We start from the raw sequence: 16,881 nt of genomic DNA, 5'->3' as shown, positions 1-16,881 counted from the left end.
TCCTAAATTTAAATAAATTAAATTTAAATTAATGGAGATATCCTATCTCCTAGAACTAGAAGGGACCCCCGCCTTCACTAGCAGGACCAAGTACTGATTTTGCCCCAGATTCCTAAGTAGCCCCCTCAAGAATTGAACTCACAACCTTGGGTTTAGCAGGCCAATGCTCAAACCACTGAGCTATCCCTCCCCCGAATTCAATAACTGTGTACTGAAAGAGGTCTCATTCCTACCACCCATCTTGGTGAAGGGTTGGATTTCCAGATAGCCACACACTCATAAGGTACATGTCAAAGAGCATATTCCCAACAGTCTTCTTTCTACGAGTCCACTTGAAACATTAGCCCATCATCTTCTTAAATAAAACCACATACAATCCATTAAAACAAACTATTTATTTTAAGATTCTACAAATAATAACTTTGTTTTTATAGAGGACCAGTCTTAACAATGATGGACATAGTACTGCCGTGGCTATTTGTTTCTACTTCTCAATGAACAGCTGTGAAACAAAAAACAATCAGTTCAGTTCCATGTTATTCTGAGTCCATGAAGAACGTTTCAAAGTCCTGATCCAAGTCTGAAACAAGGGCGTCCACAAAGTCTTCAACAGAAGGAGACTTCTGAAGCATACCTATGGAAAGGAGCACAAGAAACTCGCAGTGAGAATCGCACCAACATGAAAGCCTTGACAATGTTTACCTGAACTAATTTGTGTGTGTCATACTGAACTGCTCCAGTACAGCTGTCATGATTTTTCACCAGGAAGCATGCGACCATTCTACATGGGGATTATTTAATCAATCTACTTCCTACCTAGCTATCTGGCCCTTATCACAATAGTATCTGAGAGCCTCACAATCCTCTCAACACCACTGTGAGCCAGGAAGTATTACCCCCATTTTACAGATAGGGAAATGAGGCACAGAATAGAGTAAATGACTTTGGTAACACAGGAAATCTGTGGCTGAGCAGGGAACTGATCACAGATCTACTGAGTCTCAGGTCAGCACCCTATCCACTAGACCATCCTTCCTACTCTGATTTAGAAATGCCAGATGATCAAACTGTCACTACGTACTACATATAAAAATCAAACTGTAAATGGATTTACATTTTATCCCTTGGAAAACTCCTTTTCTCTTCCACATTCTCTAACAACCCTCATGGTATTAACGCCCCCCCACCCCATCATTAATATACATGCATAACCTAAGCATGTCACATAACCTTCTAGATATAAATCCTGTCACACCTTCTCCTCTCCCTATCTCATTTCTCTTGTCTTCACTTGTCCTATTATGTCCAAATTTAAGGCTCAATCCTGCAAAACATGTATCAAGCTTTCTTGAAGGTGGGGACCATTTCTTACTGGCTTGTTAAATGCGTCACACCCTTATAGTGCTGACTAAATAATAAGATCATGTGGGTTTAAGCTTGTTTAATTTTCATAATACAAGAATTATGTTCCTATTTTACACAAATTTAGAAATGTCTAGTCTTTGTAAAGACTCTATAGTATTGTTCCTGAATACAAAATTTTACTTGCAAATTTTGCAGATTCTTTGCTTGGGGGGGAAAAATAAATCATGTCATCTCAATTAACTGCCTTGCTCTAATCTGATTAACCAAGAAGATTCTATCTGTTCAAATCAGAAAGTTTCCCTGTGTGCAGTGGAATTTAGATTTTAAACAGTCAACTCAAAATGGATTTTTTAAAGGAAAAAACGTGTTTTCTATAAAGCATCAGAATATACTGTCTAAATTATTTTCAGCTGTTTCGCTGTAATAAAAATGCATTAGTTTGCATTGTGTGAGTTTATCAATTATTAATATTTTAAACACTTTAAAAGGAAATTACATTACTTGTATTGGAAAACATCAAAAACAGCTAATTCAGAGCCAGTTAGTGTAAAATATAAACTCTGTGGTTCTTTGAAGTGATTCACATTCTTACTGACAAAACTGCCAATGTAAATATAACCTTGCTCAACCCTTTACTATAGGCACACATAGTGCACATCTTCTTACATTCTTTTACATCCTTAGACCATTTGGTTTCAGTGGGAATAATAATTGCAGCATTTATGAAAAACAAAATCTTTCAGTGCATCTTGTAATAAAATCTGACTGGAGCCAACTGGCTTCATTAGACGTTTCTTGTATGTTAAGTAATTGCTAAATACAATAGTTCAAAAAGCAAGAAGAAAGAAAGTCTCCAGGCAATTTTGGATGGTTACTAAAAGACTTTCCTAGTTAGGATCTCACAGCATCCTGATTTTAATTAGGTTTAAGTGTATATTGCAAGTGTCAACATGAACTGCCATGACACAGTTGATTAATATCAAGCATTAAAAGAAAAAGAAAAGGTTCACACTGCAGATAGAATTAAAATGCAGTCAAGTAACACTTCTATTCAGATATTTTCAATATCAAAAGGAGCAGAAAAATGGTTATTTTTAACAACCTGACACACTCATTACTTTTCCCTTTAGCACAATAGGGTGTGGCTTGCACCTTTAGTTCATAAAGACAACTGAGCGACTTTTGCAGTACAGTATATGGGTGTGGCTTAGAGAAAGACCTACTTGTTTGTACAAATCAGTTATGGTGGATGGAAAAACAAACTCCATCTTGAATGAAGACCTGCAAACAGCAAGATGTCTGACTCTATCCCAAAGATACTTGCTCTGTGCATGGAAGGGATTCACTCTGTGTGTGGGTCTCCTCCTCCCAAGTGAGTTGGGCTGGCTGGAGGACAAGTATATTGCCACACTATCAGCCATGGAGAACCCCCCCTCGCCCCGAACAATACAGCCAAAGCTGGTACTATTTTTCAGCAGCTCTCTTTGCAGTGGGAATACCCCTGTAAGGAGGCCTCAAGGGGCAGCTCCCAACTGACAAGCCTGCAAGCACGGCTCCATTGCAACTTAGCTGTGTGAGGGGAACAGGGGCAGTCAAGCCACTAAAATCCCTATGGCCTGTCCCTCTAACAGAACCATTTCCCCAGTACCCTGCACCCCCTTCCTGCCAGATTTTCCATGGGAAAGGGTGATCAGGAGCATGTTAACAGGATACATTGACTTTTCTGATATCATGTAAAAATAACTATGGACAAAGAATATGTAAGAAAATACTTTAAAAATTCATTACAAACACAATCAGCCTGTCCAGAGGACATACATCCAGGGTGTCAAAAGTATTAGCTGACAAACTTATAGACCACTGACAATTCTCCTTGAAAAACTGACAACCAGGTATGCAAAGAAAAAAGAAAAACAAATACAGAACCGGTTGCTTTTCAAAAAAGGAACGAAGAGCGATGCTAGGAATTACCTTCAAGTAAATCTTATTTCTTACCTTAGTACAATAGCAACACAGTAAAAATTCTACCCTATGGAAATTATAAAATGTGTGACTAAAGGGAACACTATAATATAGTTGGATGTTTATAAAGCTAAACAGTCTAAAAAACCTTATTTTAAAAATCATTGTGAATTATTTCAAATTGGCTTACATAAGGATATTAATGTAGATTCAAAATTGGTTAAAAGGACCATAAAAAAAGGAAAGAAAAGTACCAGATTTTGTTCCAAATAAATTATTTTAAATACCCATCTTCAAGATTCTGGAATCAGACACACAATCGTAATTTTAATTGGCCCTCTACACAGTAGTTGCATCATTTGAGAATGCAAATGGACGTCTCTCATTTATCACTGCAATGATATACTGCATGGTGGTTGTTCTTTCAACAGCACCCAGCCCTGTGACAACAGCTGCTTTTAAGGTACTAGAGGAGGCGGGATCAGGAATATCTGCAGAATAAATTCTACCAATGCAAAAAGAGCACACCCTGATTAACTAAAGTACTAGAGATTCTATTGTAAAGATCCAAAACACTGTAATTTAGAATAATCCTACTGCAGTGTTTGAATCTATTACTGCACAGAGGAGGACAGACTACAAGATCATAATGGTCTCTTTTGGCTTTTAACTCCATGAATATCTGTTTTACAATATGTACACACACAACACTCCAGTCTAAATTATTTAATGAGATATCCACAAAGACTGACGGTTGCAGTTTTTTAAGCTGAGAGTATATTTCATAACTTCAGCTTGACTCCCATTTCAGATCAGTCTCTCCCAAGCCTAGGGCAGCTGTGTTGCTCTCCTTCTGTGCTTTGAAGTTCTCTTCCACATTACAGCCCTGTGGTTAACCACACCCTTTCTGGGGATGGTTAACCATAACCTTCAATCACCTGTAATTGGGAAAATTATAAAAAACCTGTGGTCTCTGTCCCTCTGAAACACCGTAATTGTTTTGGCCTTGTTTAGTTTCGGCCAATGTCTACTGCTGTTCATAACTGATATTATAACAGCACTAGCATTTATATAAGCTCCTTATACATTAAAAGAGATGGGCAAATATTATCTAAAATCTTTGCAATAACTCCAAGAGGTGAGTACAATTTTACACATGGAGAAACAGAGATAATAAGGGCCTGATTTGCAAAATTGCACAGGAGCAACTACATGCCTAATTTGCATATGTGATTACTTTGCACATGTATATTGGGTATTCGTGCACAGAAGTGGATAATTAGGTATCTGCCTACAATACAGTCATTGTATGAATGGCTTAGGAACACAACTTCACATCTATTTTGCAAGTGCACTTTTTAAAATCAGTCTCTAGGAGGCAGATTTTCAAAGACAAAGAACAGTGAGGTTCTGAACTCCGCTTTGTGCTCTCTCTCAAGATTAGAAGATGGTAAGTTAGACAAAGAGTCAGGTCTGGCTTCCACCTGTGTGATCAACCCACTACACTATGTGGCCCCTGAGCACCATCCTACCCATTTATTCTCAAGTGCTGCACACTGGGATTTCATGATACAAAGCAAAGCAAATAATGTCTACATTGACACTTGGCAGAGGTGGACGAATGGATTTTATGTCATAACTGTATTTTTTTCTTTAAATACCAAATGATGGCCTCTTGAACAAAACAGCTGAAGTTATTTTCTATTTGTGGTTCCTACAGTACATATTTGTATCTAGTAAATAATTGGTCATGCAACAGAGTTAACATCATGAGAAGATTTTGAAAGGACTTCATGGTGACACTGCATCTTTTAAAATAGTAATGCACGTTGCTGTTACTGGTGGGATTCAAATTCAAGCAAACAGATGTATAAATCTCAGGTCCTTAATTAAAGGCCCAGTCCAAAAGGAGTCTCTCCACTGATTTCAGTGGAAGTTGGATCGAGTCCCACATCTTCCTTATCAGTGAATCTGAAGGATCATGTCAGAGAAAGATTGAAGCTAGGGCTATATCTAAACATTTAAAAAATAAAAATGAGAAGACGATACAATCTGAGAAGCAACACTACAACACTGCAATGAAGAAAGTAAACAAGTGAAAGAATGTGTCATATTAAGAAGGAGATTTTACCAAAGAGTCAATGGAAATGATTCAATATGGCCAGCTTAGCATTGACACGTGCATTAACGTGCTTTAGAAGGGAAGAGCTTTGTGTGTGTTTAACCAGTAGTCAGACTTGCACAAGCATAACTCTACCTAAAAGTTAGATCTTGAAATCAGAGCCTAGAAAATTTAGACTTGTGAAATGTGGCACCTATTATCAGAGAATACCGAAACTTCCCCCATAAGAAAGTAGTGTCAGCAAGAGGTCACTATTGCTTGGTGGTAAAGGATGTATTTGGAGGAGGTGTGTGGAAATAGCATTTCTGCAGTTGGAGGAACAGTGTTTTGGAATGTCTTAACGAAGAGGAGGATGGTGAGAGAGACACAAAAAGCTCACTGAAAAGGGTAACTGGATGATATTAAGGAATGACAACACAGAGTAGCTGACATTACTTTTCTGTTTAAAATCTTATTTCTGTACTAAATATAGAATGATGGGGACAGGAGAGTAAAAAGCTTTCACATATGTACAGTCCACAGTATTCATAACTGTTGCAAGATAAGCAAAGGAACTACCTAACCTCACATGGGTATGGCATAAAATGAAAAGTCAGGGTGACAAACCAAAACTGGACCACTTCATTTCAATAAAGGTTTTCATTTTCAGTGACAATTATTCCATCCCTCTACTGGGACAAGTTTTGCCCCTTTTTTTTTTTTTTTTTGATGAACTATTTTAGCACTAAAACAAGAACCCTACATTAAGTGAAAAGAAGAGACAATTTTCTCTGCTAATTTGTATGACTTCATCGATCTTTAAAAGCTCTCTTTTTAAAATCATCTTAAAGAACAACTAGAAAAAATTATGTAAGTACGCACGGTGCCAGTGAATTTATCACTGCATAATGCTGATTGTTTATTCAGCATTCTTACTGCAAGTATCAATTATGCTCATACTGACAAATAGGAAAGAGGTATTGTTATCTGATTACTGTTATGCCTGTACAAACAGACTAAATGCAGCTCTACTATTATAGTGCTTAATGTGACATAATAAGATTCAGTTTAGTTTTTAAGGTTCCATTTATTTAAATAAAATTTGAAAAGGCAAATAGACTACATTTTACAAGTGACCATGCTCACTTTTCTCCCCCATTATCTGCTTTCCTTACAACAGTCTATATGACTTTTTTTCCATACTGCCCCCTATGCACGGCAGAGCTATGGATGTCAGGGTGCCTTAACTGTACATTTCTATATTTAAACATATTTGGATTTCTTTTAAATGTAATCTTAACGCTGAATTTCCTGAAATTATAATGCTTCTTTTGGGAATAAATTTCAGGAATGAATTTTACCCTAAAATTACTGATACATACTCTCAACCGCAACTCAACAGTAATATATTTTTGTCTGGAAATATAAGCAAATAAAATGATGTACTCCCACAACAGAAGGGAAAACTCATGTGCAGTTATGCATGGTTTCATGTGCATCAATGGAAACATCTTGTAGATTTCTTTATTCAAATAATATTTGAATCAGAGACTTGATTTAAGAATGCAGTTTATGTTCTTGTCTGCACCAAAAGGAATAAATACGAGAAGAGGATTCTAGGAGGGATACTGATCAAAACCAAATTTTGTTACAATCTTCAACCTCCCTTTACATTGAGAGTGCATTATCAAAGTGCTGACACTACCTGAACTGCTTTGGTGCTATCAAAGTGACACTGAACAAAAGATTTCCTATTTCCACATCAGCAATATTTAGAATGATGGCCTTTCAGTTAATATATAGGTACAAATCAGTAAAATGAACTTAAAAAAAAAATTAATGATGGTGTATCTCTCCTTTTTCAGAGCATCTGACTGGTACCTTTGAATTCTATGGACCACTCTGAAAGAGATTCCTTTCCAACACCTTATTCCCCTGCTGTTTGGATCTCAAAATATTTCATTCTTGGTATTACCATGAGTTCTAGTGATCCATGAAGCATTATTTGAGATCTAGTCTATTAAATTAGGTAAATCTACTCTACATATCCCCTTTACTAAATCCTATGAAAACGTTGGTTAAGTATAAAGGATTGGATAGGGAAATATTCTTAAATTATTTATTGCTATCTAATCGCAACCACTAATATTTGCAATGGGGAAAGAGGGCGGAACAGGGGGAGGAAGGCCACAAAACAATCCTCCTTTTTCTTTTACCTTGAACCATGAGCATGGGCTCTTTTCCACCGCCATGTGCCAGCATCTCTCTGCGATAACGCTCACCCATTGCCCTGAAGGAAAAGACAGATAATATTACAGCCACCTGCATACACAACCCGTTCAGCTTTCAGTCACACTTGTCTCTGGTTTCTTTACAGAATAGACACAGCTATAGATCTAATAAAACCTGCCACCTTTAGACAATGGCTGCCTTCATCATATATTGATTAGAGAAATGCACACTATTTAAAATTATGCAAGAATGAACTAAGCTAGATAGAATTAATATTTACAAAAACTATGTTGTTTTTATGCAATATTGTACTTTGCAAAGAACTTGTTAAGTCTTCACTGTTGTCAGGGGCAAATTAATAAGTCTCTGATATAACTGCTTAGAACACTTAGCTATGGTGTAAGAACAGTTTGGAATTTGTCATTTGCCAATATATCCAAAGAAGAAGAATATGATGTAAGATTTTAAAATGAAAAAAGTCAATTTGTCAAAATAATACAAATAAGAACTAATGATTCCATTTCGACTGTGGATTTTCTTCCTTACCTGCATGCAATATCCCACTTCTGCACTGTCATGGGGCGACTGGTCCCTTTCATGGGAATCAGAACCCAGTCTGCCCACCACTACCTTCTGAAGGCCCACCTGGGAGTAACTGACTGCCCTGTGGTTATTAAAGTAAATAAGCACTGGACCTAATAAAAAGGTTATGCGAGCTTAGTTAAGCTAGGTACTCTTGGGGAGAAAGTGCTTCTAGACATACAGCTATCACAGAGAGGTGGTGAGCTCCTAGGGACAGGAAGCTCCCAGGACAGCTCACTGGGGTAAGGAGCCTAGAAGGTATACTCCGCTCCTAGAGAGAGGAGATCTCAACAATGAGACCTACAATTGGCAGGCCACTAGGAAAGCCTGGTCCCAGCAAACAAATCTCCCAAATGGTGGCAGGAAGCCCAGTCTATCAAGAAATATGGGCTCTCCTGGAGAAGAGCTGCAGTTGGCAGGTCTCCGCAGACACCTAGTTCTAGGGAAGGATTCTAGTCCATGGACTCTAGGAAAGGGACCTGCTTGTAAAGGGCTTGGCCCTGGACAGAGGCAAGCAGTGGACTCAGATGGAACAAATAAGCTAAGATTGAGCTGAGAGTCAATCTTATAAAGGGGATAAAGGTTTTGCTTATATTTTGTGCTGGCCTTTTCGGTTGTTAAATGAGACCCTCCAAGGACCAGAACTGGTCACTAGCTCTGAAATAAGAAGAGCTCTGTGTGGCTCAAATCTTGTCTCTCTCACCAACAGAAGTCCAATAAAAGATATTACCTCGCCCACTTTGTGTCTGTAATATCCTGGGACCGACATGGCTACAACGACACTGCTATATCTTCTAGCCACATTTAAATAACAGTTTTCTAAATGCATCAGGAGATGTTTTTGCTTATTGCCGCCCAGTGGCACACATCCTGAACAAATACAGAACTTCCTTGTTTTAGGAAATCACTATTTGAATGTTAAATACAGTTTTGGCCCAAAACTAAAATAGATGTCAAAATGGATGACAAAAGTTCTAAAAGGTACTTTCTCAATTGTAGTGAGATTTTGATAGCTCACAAGACGTTCAAATTTTGTGCTACCTCAGTACAAATAAGCAATACCCCCCAGTGTAGTCTGTCTAGATAAGCTGGAAGTTTCATCCAACAAACAAAACAAAACAAAACAAAACAAAACAAACAAACAGTTAGATTCTCTGATATCAGCCAAATATAACACATTCAGGTAAAAAGCTTTACAAATTAAGGCAAACAGTTTCAAATATAGGTATTGTGACAGACCCAGACCAGTGGGGTACAGGAGTCTGGTAGAGGGCAAATATACTGGTCACTGGATGAGTAGTTTTCTGTTCCCTGAGTGACCAGACCTATTGGGATCCAGAAAGTGGGCAGGCGAAGCCCGCCCACTGCTAAAGGATCCCCCCCAGCCTAAGGGGGGGTCCACAGGACCTGGAGACCAAAAAATTACGGGGGACAACTAATAAAAGAACAGGGACAGAAGTGAGGTCAAAGGGTCAAACAAAGCGAACCAGACGGGGACACCGAACAGAGAACCCCGGACAGCACCCACTGCTCCTCAAAGGCGTCAAGGGAGTCAGTGGACGCCGCCCAGAGGAACTCTGCCCGGATACGTGAAAGAACGGAGGACCTGAAATACGCCCCACAGTCACAGTAAACTCCATCGGCCAACCTCCTCACTCTGGTTTTATAGATGGCCAGTTTCGCTAGGGCCAGAAGGAGGTTGACCAGGAGGTCCCGCGACTTTGTGGGGCGACGGATAGGGAGTGCATAAATAAAAAGGTGAGGAGAAAAGTGCAACCAAAATCTTAACAAAATATCCGTGAGGAGCCGGAATAGGGGCTGCAGCCTGGCGCACTCCAGGTAAACATGCACCAGGGTCTCCCTCACGCCGCAAAAGGGGCAGGTGTCTGGGATAGGGGTAAACCGCGCCAAGTACACGCCCGTGCTCACGGCTCCGTGAAGGAGCCGCCAACTGATGTCCCCGGTGGGCTTCGGGATCAGAGCAGAATAAAGGCTGGCCCACCGGGGCTCCTCACCCTCCAGAGGTGGCAGAAGGTCCCGCCACTTCGTATCGGGGCGGGACGCGAGGGTGAGGACATGAAGAACATGGAGCACGAGCGTGTATAGATGTTTCCTTGGCGCGGTCCGGAACAGAACCAGCTGCAGATGGTGCAGCCGGCTCATGGCGAATGGACGGGGAGGGGGCTGGTTGGGTCCACGGGGCAGGGGCCCGATGAAAAGGTCTGGAGGACTCGGAGTGGAGGGTGGGCGGGGCGTGCCCTCTCGCAGGACCCGGTCGAGATAGTCCCGAGCAGCGGGCGGCAAAGCGGCCCTCACCTCCTGAAGTACGCGCCGGGGAGTACGAGGTCTGGAGAGCCCCATGCGCTGAGCGAGCGTCAGGGGATCCAGCCAGTCTCCCCGGTCGTAGTCCAGAGGTCTCCGACTTTGGTGACTTCTGCCAGGACCAACCTCTGGCGCACCATGGGGGACTCCGCCACCTGCACACGAAGCTGGGGGTTGTGTAGCAGGGGCTCCGCGAGGAGATCTGCCCCCACAGTGGCCGCCACGGACCTGGTCACTGAAAACAGTTTCCAGGTCCGGAGGAGGTCCTGGTAGAAGACCGGCAGCTCGGAGAGGCCTCGCGGAAGACCTCTCGGATGGAGACAAAGGAGCTGCCGGTCATATCGGAGCCCTCGGAAGCGGCGCAGGAAGGCGTGCGCCAATACGCTCCATGCCGGACTACCTGCACCATAAAGGAGCCTCTGCAGGGCCTGGAGGCGGAAGACGTGGACCCGAGCGTGCAGACACTTCAGGTCCTGCCCTCCCTCCTCCAGGGGTAGATGGAGAACCCCCGCAGAGACCCAGTGCAGTCCTGACCAAAAGAACTCCAGAATCAACGTCCGGAGGGTGGTCAGGAAGCCCGGGGCCGGGACCAGGGTGGTGAGCCGGTACCAGAGCATGGACAGGACTAGTTGATTGAGCACCAGTGCTCTCCCTCGAAGGGAGAGACACCGGAGCAGTCCTGTCCAGTTCCGGAGCCGCTCCGACACCCTGCCCTCTAAACCTAGCCAGTTCTCCGGCGGAGACGGATGCGTGGCAGAAAGGTAAACGCCGAGATAGAGCAGCGGACCCGCGCTCCACCGGATGGCCTGAAGCGCGGGTGGGAGGGAGCTCACCTGCCACCCGTCCCCTACCACCAGGCCAGAGCTCTTGACCCAATTGACCCGGGCGGAGGAGGCCGCCGAATAGATGGTCTGGCAAGCCTCCACCCGCACCAAGTCGCCCGGGTCCTGGACCACGAGGAGCACGTCGTCGGCGTACGCCGACAGGACCAGCCGCAGCTCCGGCTCCCGCGGAACCAACCCTGCCAACCTCCTACGAAGGAGACAGAGGAAGGGCTCGATCGCCAGAGCATACAGCTGGCCCGAGAGGGGGCACCCTTGACGTACTCCTCGCTCGAAGCTGACCGGTTCGGTCAGGGTCCAGTTGAGCCTGACCAAACACTCTGAGGAGGCGTACAGCACCTGGAGAAAACCCACAAACTGGGGCCCGAAGCCAAACGCTCGCAGAGTGCCCAGGAGATACCCGTGGTCCACCCTGTCGAACGCCTTCTCCTGATCCAGGGACAGGAGGGCGAACGACAGACCATCCCTACACCCGAGTTCCAAGAGGTCCCGGACCAGATACAAGTTGTCGAAGATGGTGCGGCCCGGGACGGTGTAGGTCTGGTCTGGGTGGATCACGTCCGCCAGCACGGACCCTAGCCGCAGCGAGATGGCCTTCGCTAAGATTTTATAGTCCGTGCTGAGGAGCGAGATGGGACGCCAATTCCGTAAATCTCGCCTGCACGAAAGAGGGAGGACCCCGCCCTGCAAGGACTCAGCCCAGACGGTGACAAGGTCCGGGCCGAGGACGTCCCAAAACACGCGGTAGAACTCCACGGTCAGCCCGTCCATGCCCGGAGATTTATTGGTGGGCATGCGGTGGAGGGCTTCCGAGAACTCGGCCAGAGTGAGAGGCAGCTCCAGCCGGTCTCGGTCGCCCGCGCTGACCGTCGGGAGTTCATCCCAGAGCATTCTGCAAGCGTTAGGATCGGTCGGATCCGGGGAGAAAAGGCCTGCATAGAAGGTCCTGGCCCTCCCGCACATTTCCGCCAGATCCGTGAGGGGATGCCGTCCTCTGCTAGAAGGCAGGTGACGTGCTTCTTGGCCCCCCTCTTTTTCTCTAGGGCGTAGAAGAAGCGGGAGCCGCGATCCATCTCCCAAAGGAGGCGGATGCGGGATCGAACAAAGGCACCTCGGACCCGATGGTCCTCGAGGGTCCGGAGCTCTTCCCGCTTCTCCCGGCACGCTCCGCAGAGGGATGGATCACCGGGGCTGGCGGCCAGACGCCTCTCCAGCTCTAAGACCTCCCGTTCCAACTGCCCTATCGCCGCATCCCTCCGTCGGCTGGCGCCCCGGGTGTAGTCACGGCAGAAGAGCCGGGCGCGCACCTTCCCCAGGTCCCACCACCGCCGCGCCGAGGGAAAGGCACGCCGCTGCCCTCGCCAGGCCAACCAGAACTCCCGGAAGGACGCCACGAAGCCCACATCCTCCAACAAGCTATTATTAAAGTGCCAATAGGCCGGCCCCGGCCTCTCCGCGCAGAGAGAGGCTGTCACGGTGGCTAGATGGTGATCTGAAAAAGGGGCCGGCCGGACGCTGGAGGAGTGTGCCCGGGAAAGATGGAAGCGTGACATATAGATGCAGTCCAACCGGGAGTGGTACGACCGATGGACCTCCACCCGGACAAAAGTGAATGTCGAAACATCATCCGGGTGGTGGTCGCGCCAGACGTCCACCAGGGAGTGATGTTCGATGATCTCCCGGAGGACATCCGTGGCGGCTGGGTGCTGCTCGGTCCCCAAGCGGTCCCGTTCCTCAAGGGTGGCGTTAAAGTCCCCGCCCAGGACCAGGCACTCGCGAGGATCCAAGGTGCCGAGGAAGGCGGACGCCTGCTGATAAAAACACAACCTCTCCGGGCCCAATGTCGGGGCGTAAACGTTGACGAGATTAACCACAAGCCCCTCCATGCGGACCCGGAGGTGTAGCAGGCGGCCTGGCACAGCCTCGGCGACCCCCAGCACCTCGGGCCGTAGGTCGGGGGAGAACAGGGTCGCCACTCCAGCCGTACGAACTGTGAGGTGGCTAAAATAGACCCTGTCCCCCCACTCCAGCCACCAGCTAGCTTCAGCGGCCAGATCCGTATGGGTCTCCTGCAGGAAAATCACAGAGTACCCCCCCTCCCGAAGGAAGGAGAGCACCTGGCTCCTGCGGAGACCCATCCTACAGCCTCGGGTGTTTAATGTTGCAAAGATGATCGGTGCCATGAGGAGGGCTGGGGGGGATCCTCGCCGGCAGAGACGCTCACGGCCTCCGTCGGGCCGCGCAACAATCCGTGACCTACCCCGTGGGCGATTAAGGAGTCACGGAAGAGGCGGACCCGTTGGTAGGCCGCAGCGGCCTGCCTCCCGGTCCTCTTACCCTCCCCCATGAGGGCCCTCGCGGCCCGGAGGATCTGATGAAAATCCCCCCATCGCTGGAGTGCAAGCTGTACCTTGTTGCGGGAGCCACGGACGTCCTCAAGGAACTCCCGTAGCTCCTCTCTCAGCGTATGGGTGGTGGGGTCACTGATCTATGGCTTTCCCCCAGTGGGGCCCCTGTCACAGCCCCGTGGCCCACCGAGACGGGCAAGCAGGGGGCAGACCCTCGACGTGGCGTCCGATGGGCCGACGCCACGTGGCCCGCCTCAGATCCTGGCTCAATGGGGGGCGGCGGAGGGAAAATAGCAGCCCCTGGTGGGTCGGGACAGGGAAAAACAAAGGCCGCTCCTTGGGGGTCATCCTCTGGGATATAGAAGGAGACAGCCACAGGGGCGGCAAAAGCATCACGGGAAGTGGAGGGGACAGGGACGGGGTCAGTGTCAGGGGTAGGGCTGGAATCAGGAACAGGGACAGGGGAAGGGGCGATATTGAGATCGGGGGTCCCAGCAGCCAGGCCACTGGGTGGGGGGGGGCAACACCCCGCAAATGGGCTCAGGGATTTGCGGGGAGGGAGGTGGGCCCTCGGCGATGCCGAGCTCATGCTCCAAGGCAGATGGTAAGGCCACTGCATCTGTAGGTGGAAAATCAATGATGGGGCCCCCACCCTCAGCCACGAGGGAGTCCCCTGGCGACTCGGGTCCCGGCTGCGTGGCACTGGCCGTTGCCTCAAGAGGCTCGGCGGCTGCTAGTGGGGTGCCATCTGCGGCCTGGTTGGTGGAAGAGTCCAGGGGCTCCTCGGAGGCGGGAACGGAGGCAGTGGATAAGGGGACGGAACACGGGGAAAGGGGGGCCGAGGCGAGGTCGTTCAAATCGAGGCCCGCTGGCAGAGGGTCGTCCTCCCCCTGGGTAAGCGGAGTCAGACCCAGGGCCTCGATCTCCTCATAAATGGAGGAGAGATCACCTTCCACCACCCCAGGGTTCTCCCCGCCAGCACCCAAAGCGACGCTCGCCTTGGTGCTTGCAGGGGCTTCAGATTGTAAGGGGGCGAGAGGGGCCCCAGCAGGGGCTTCTGTAGGAAGGGACTCCGGAGGAGGGGCGATATTACCTTCCAGTGCTGCCACGGCATCCCCAGCCGGCACCACTGAATTGGAATTGGCAGGGGGCAAAGCGGAAGGCTCGGCATCGGTGCCCCCCTTCCTGGTCTTCCGGGGGGCTACCGCATCAGGTGGGAGGAGCGGAGCTCGAGCCTTCCGCTTGCCCCGCTTCCCCTGTACTAAGGACCAGCCCTCCATGGCATCATCCGGGGGTTGGCTAACAGGGGTCGGGTCAGGGAGCAAGGACGAAGGCTCAGGGACGCGGGGAGGCAATGGTGGGGCAGCATGTAGGAGGGAGGAGCCACCCTGGGGCATGCTCTTTTCTATGCCCGGCGGTATCCCTACCTCACCCTCCTCCACAGGCCCCGCCAGATCGCAGGCGGCAGAGGCGGGGACCTCCAGCTCGTCTGGGCACACTAGGGGAGATACCCCTTGGGCCCGAGCGGGAGCGTTGTTGGGCCGGAAAGGAGGGGCGGCGTCGGGCGCCGGGCAGCCAGGGGCGCCGGCGATGACGGGGCCGGCGCCCTGCCGGGGCTCGGGGGTCCCGGATGCCCCTCCGTGCCGGGCCAAGGGGCAGTCCCTCCGGACGTGCCCCATCGCCCGGCAGAGGTAGCACCGGGTCTCCCCCGTTGAATAATGCACCCGGTAGCGGGCCCCCTGGTAGGGGACCAAGAAGGACCCCTCAAGCGCCTCACCGTCACGTGCCGCCGGCGGCAGTTGTAACTGTACCTGCCGGCGGAACGAGAGGACATGACGGAGGGCGGGGTCTTTGCAGCCCAACGGGAGAGGGCTGACCACGGAGATCGGCCTCCCCAGGGTAGAGAGGGCAGGTAACAGGGCGGCATTAGGAAGGAAGGGAGGGACAGAAGTCAGGACCAGTCGGGCGCCCAGGTCTTCTAGCGGCTCCAGGGGGACGAACACGCCCCCCACCGCCAGGCCCTCCTCCACCGCCTCCTGGACGGCGGCCTCCGATGCTAGGAAGAAGACGACCTTTCCGTACATCTTGGAGGCCGTCACAATGGCCGTGGGCCCCACCACCCTCGCCAACGCCCGCACATAGGTTTCCACGTGGGGCGAGGCGGGTACCAGGAGGCAACGGACGCCGTGCTTCCTAGTCAAGGTGGGGAAGGGGCCCCGGCCACTATAGATGGTAGCAGAGGCGGTGGTTGATTGAGATGATGATGCAGCAGCAGGCGGGGGGGCCGCCGCTACCTGGGCATATGGCCTGGGGGCCGGGGGAGGGACACCTACAGAGCTGGTGGAGGGAACAGCGGGGAGGGATGCCGCGGCCGATGGCGGGGCCGTGGTAGTGGGGGCAGCCCCCGCCATGGAGGGCCTGGCCTTCTTGGCGGGGCCTTTACCTTTCTTTGTGCCCTGGCCCTTCCTGCCGGCTGGGGGGGCTCCCCCAGAGTCGGAGGGAGCGAGGGACGTGGCAGCAGCGGAGGTCACCTCGGTATCTGCCGCTGCCGGCGCTCCAACAGGGGCGTTAGCAGGTGGCACGGCAGCGGCGGTTGAGGTAGAGGCTAAGGGGGACGATGGTGGGGCGGGTGGAGGAGGGGCAGCAGGGTCTGCCCGAGAGGTCCCACTCGCCTCGTCCCCTGCCATAATGAGGACGGGGGCAGAACAAACACCGGAGGGGGCAGGGAGAGGGGAAGCAGGTCGACCACTTCTCCCCGCTAGGCTGCAGGCAGGGGAGGAGGGCGCCAAAAAGGGGTGGGCTGGATGGGAGCGGGACTATCAAGGGCTAGGGGTCAGTCACTGACTCGGGGAGGGTTTCCGGCTCCTCTAGTCGCACCAAGGAAGGGGGAATATAACAGCATTGGGGGGTGCAGTGAGACAAGGTCAAACTAAAACGGGAAGGGGCACAAGCGCAAGGGAGGGGACATAATTTATGGGCGCACGAGGGGAGGGGCTAATCAGGGCAAGGGGACCGCAGGGGGAAGGGAGCAACCAGGCGGGAAATGAGGCAGAGGAACCACGGGGCTAGCTTCAGAGGCTGGGGCGGGTCAAACAAACAAAGGCTGCAGAGGGAAAGGGCGGGGCAG

General features: G+C 49.3%; 1 protein-coding gene across 1 annotated transcript in view; it reads right to left on the bottom strand.

Annotated features, from left to right (window-relative positions):
• Nucleotides 1–389: 389 nt before the first annotated feature.
• MIPEP (mitochondrial intermediate peptidase) overlaps nucleotides 390–16,881 on the bottom strand; it is a 144,126-nt gene continuing 127,634 nt past the window's right edge. Inside the window, exons 18-19 of the mRNA XM_065420314.1 lie at nucleotides 7,645–7,718; nucleotides 390–634 (exon numbers count right to left, since the gene is read on the bottom strand). Of these exons, the coding sequence (XP_065276386.1) occupies nucleotides 537–634; nucleotides 7,645–7,718 (172 nt within the window). The 3' untranslated portion in view covers nucleotides 390–536. The remainder of the gene's footprint in view (nucleotides 635–7,644; nucleotides 7,719–16,881) is intronic.

Source organism: Emys orbicularis, chromosome 1 (assembly GCF_028017835.1).
Source record: "Emys orbicularis isolate rEmyOrb1 chromosome 1, rEmyOrb1.hap1, whole genome shotgun sequence".
In the NCBI taxonomy this organism is placed as follows: Eukaryota; Metazoa; Chordata; order Testudines; family Emydidae; genus Emys; species Emys orbicularis.
The sequence above is the reverse complement of the archived record's forward strand: the minus strand, read 5'-3'. Positions and strand labels throughout refer to the sequence as shown.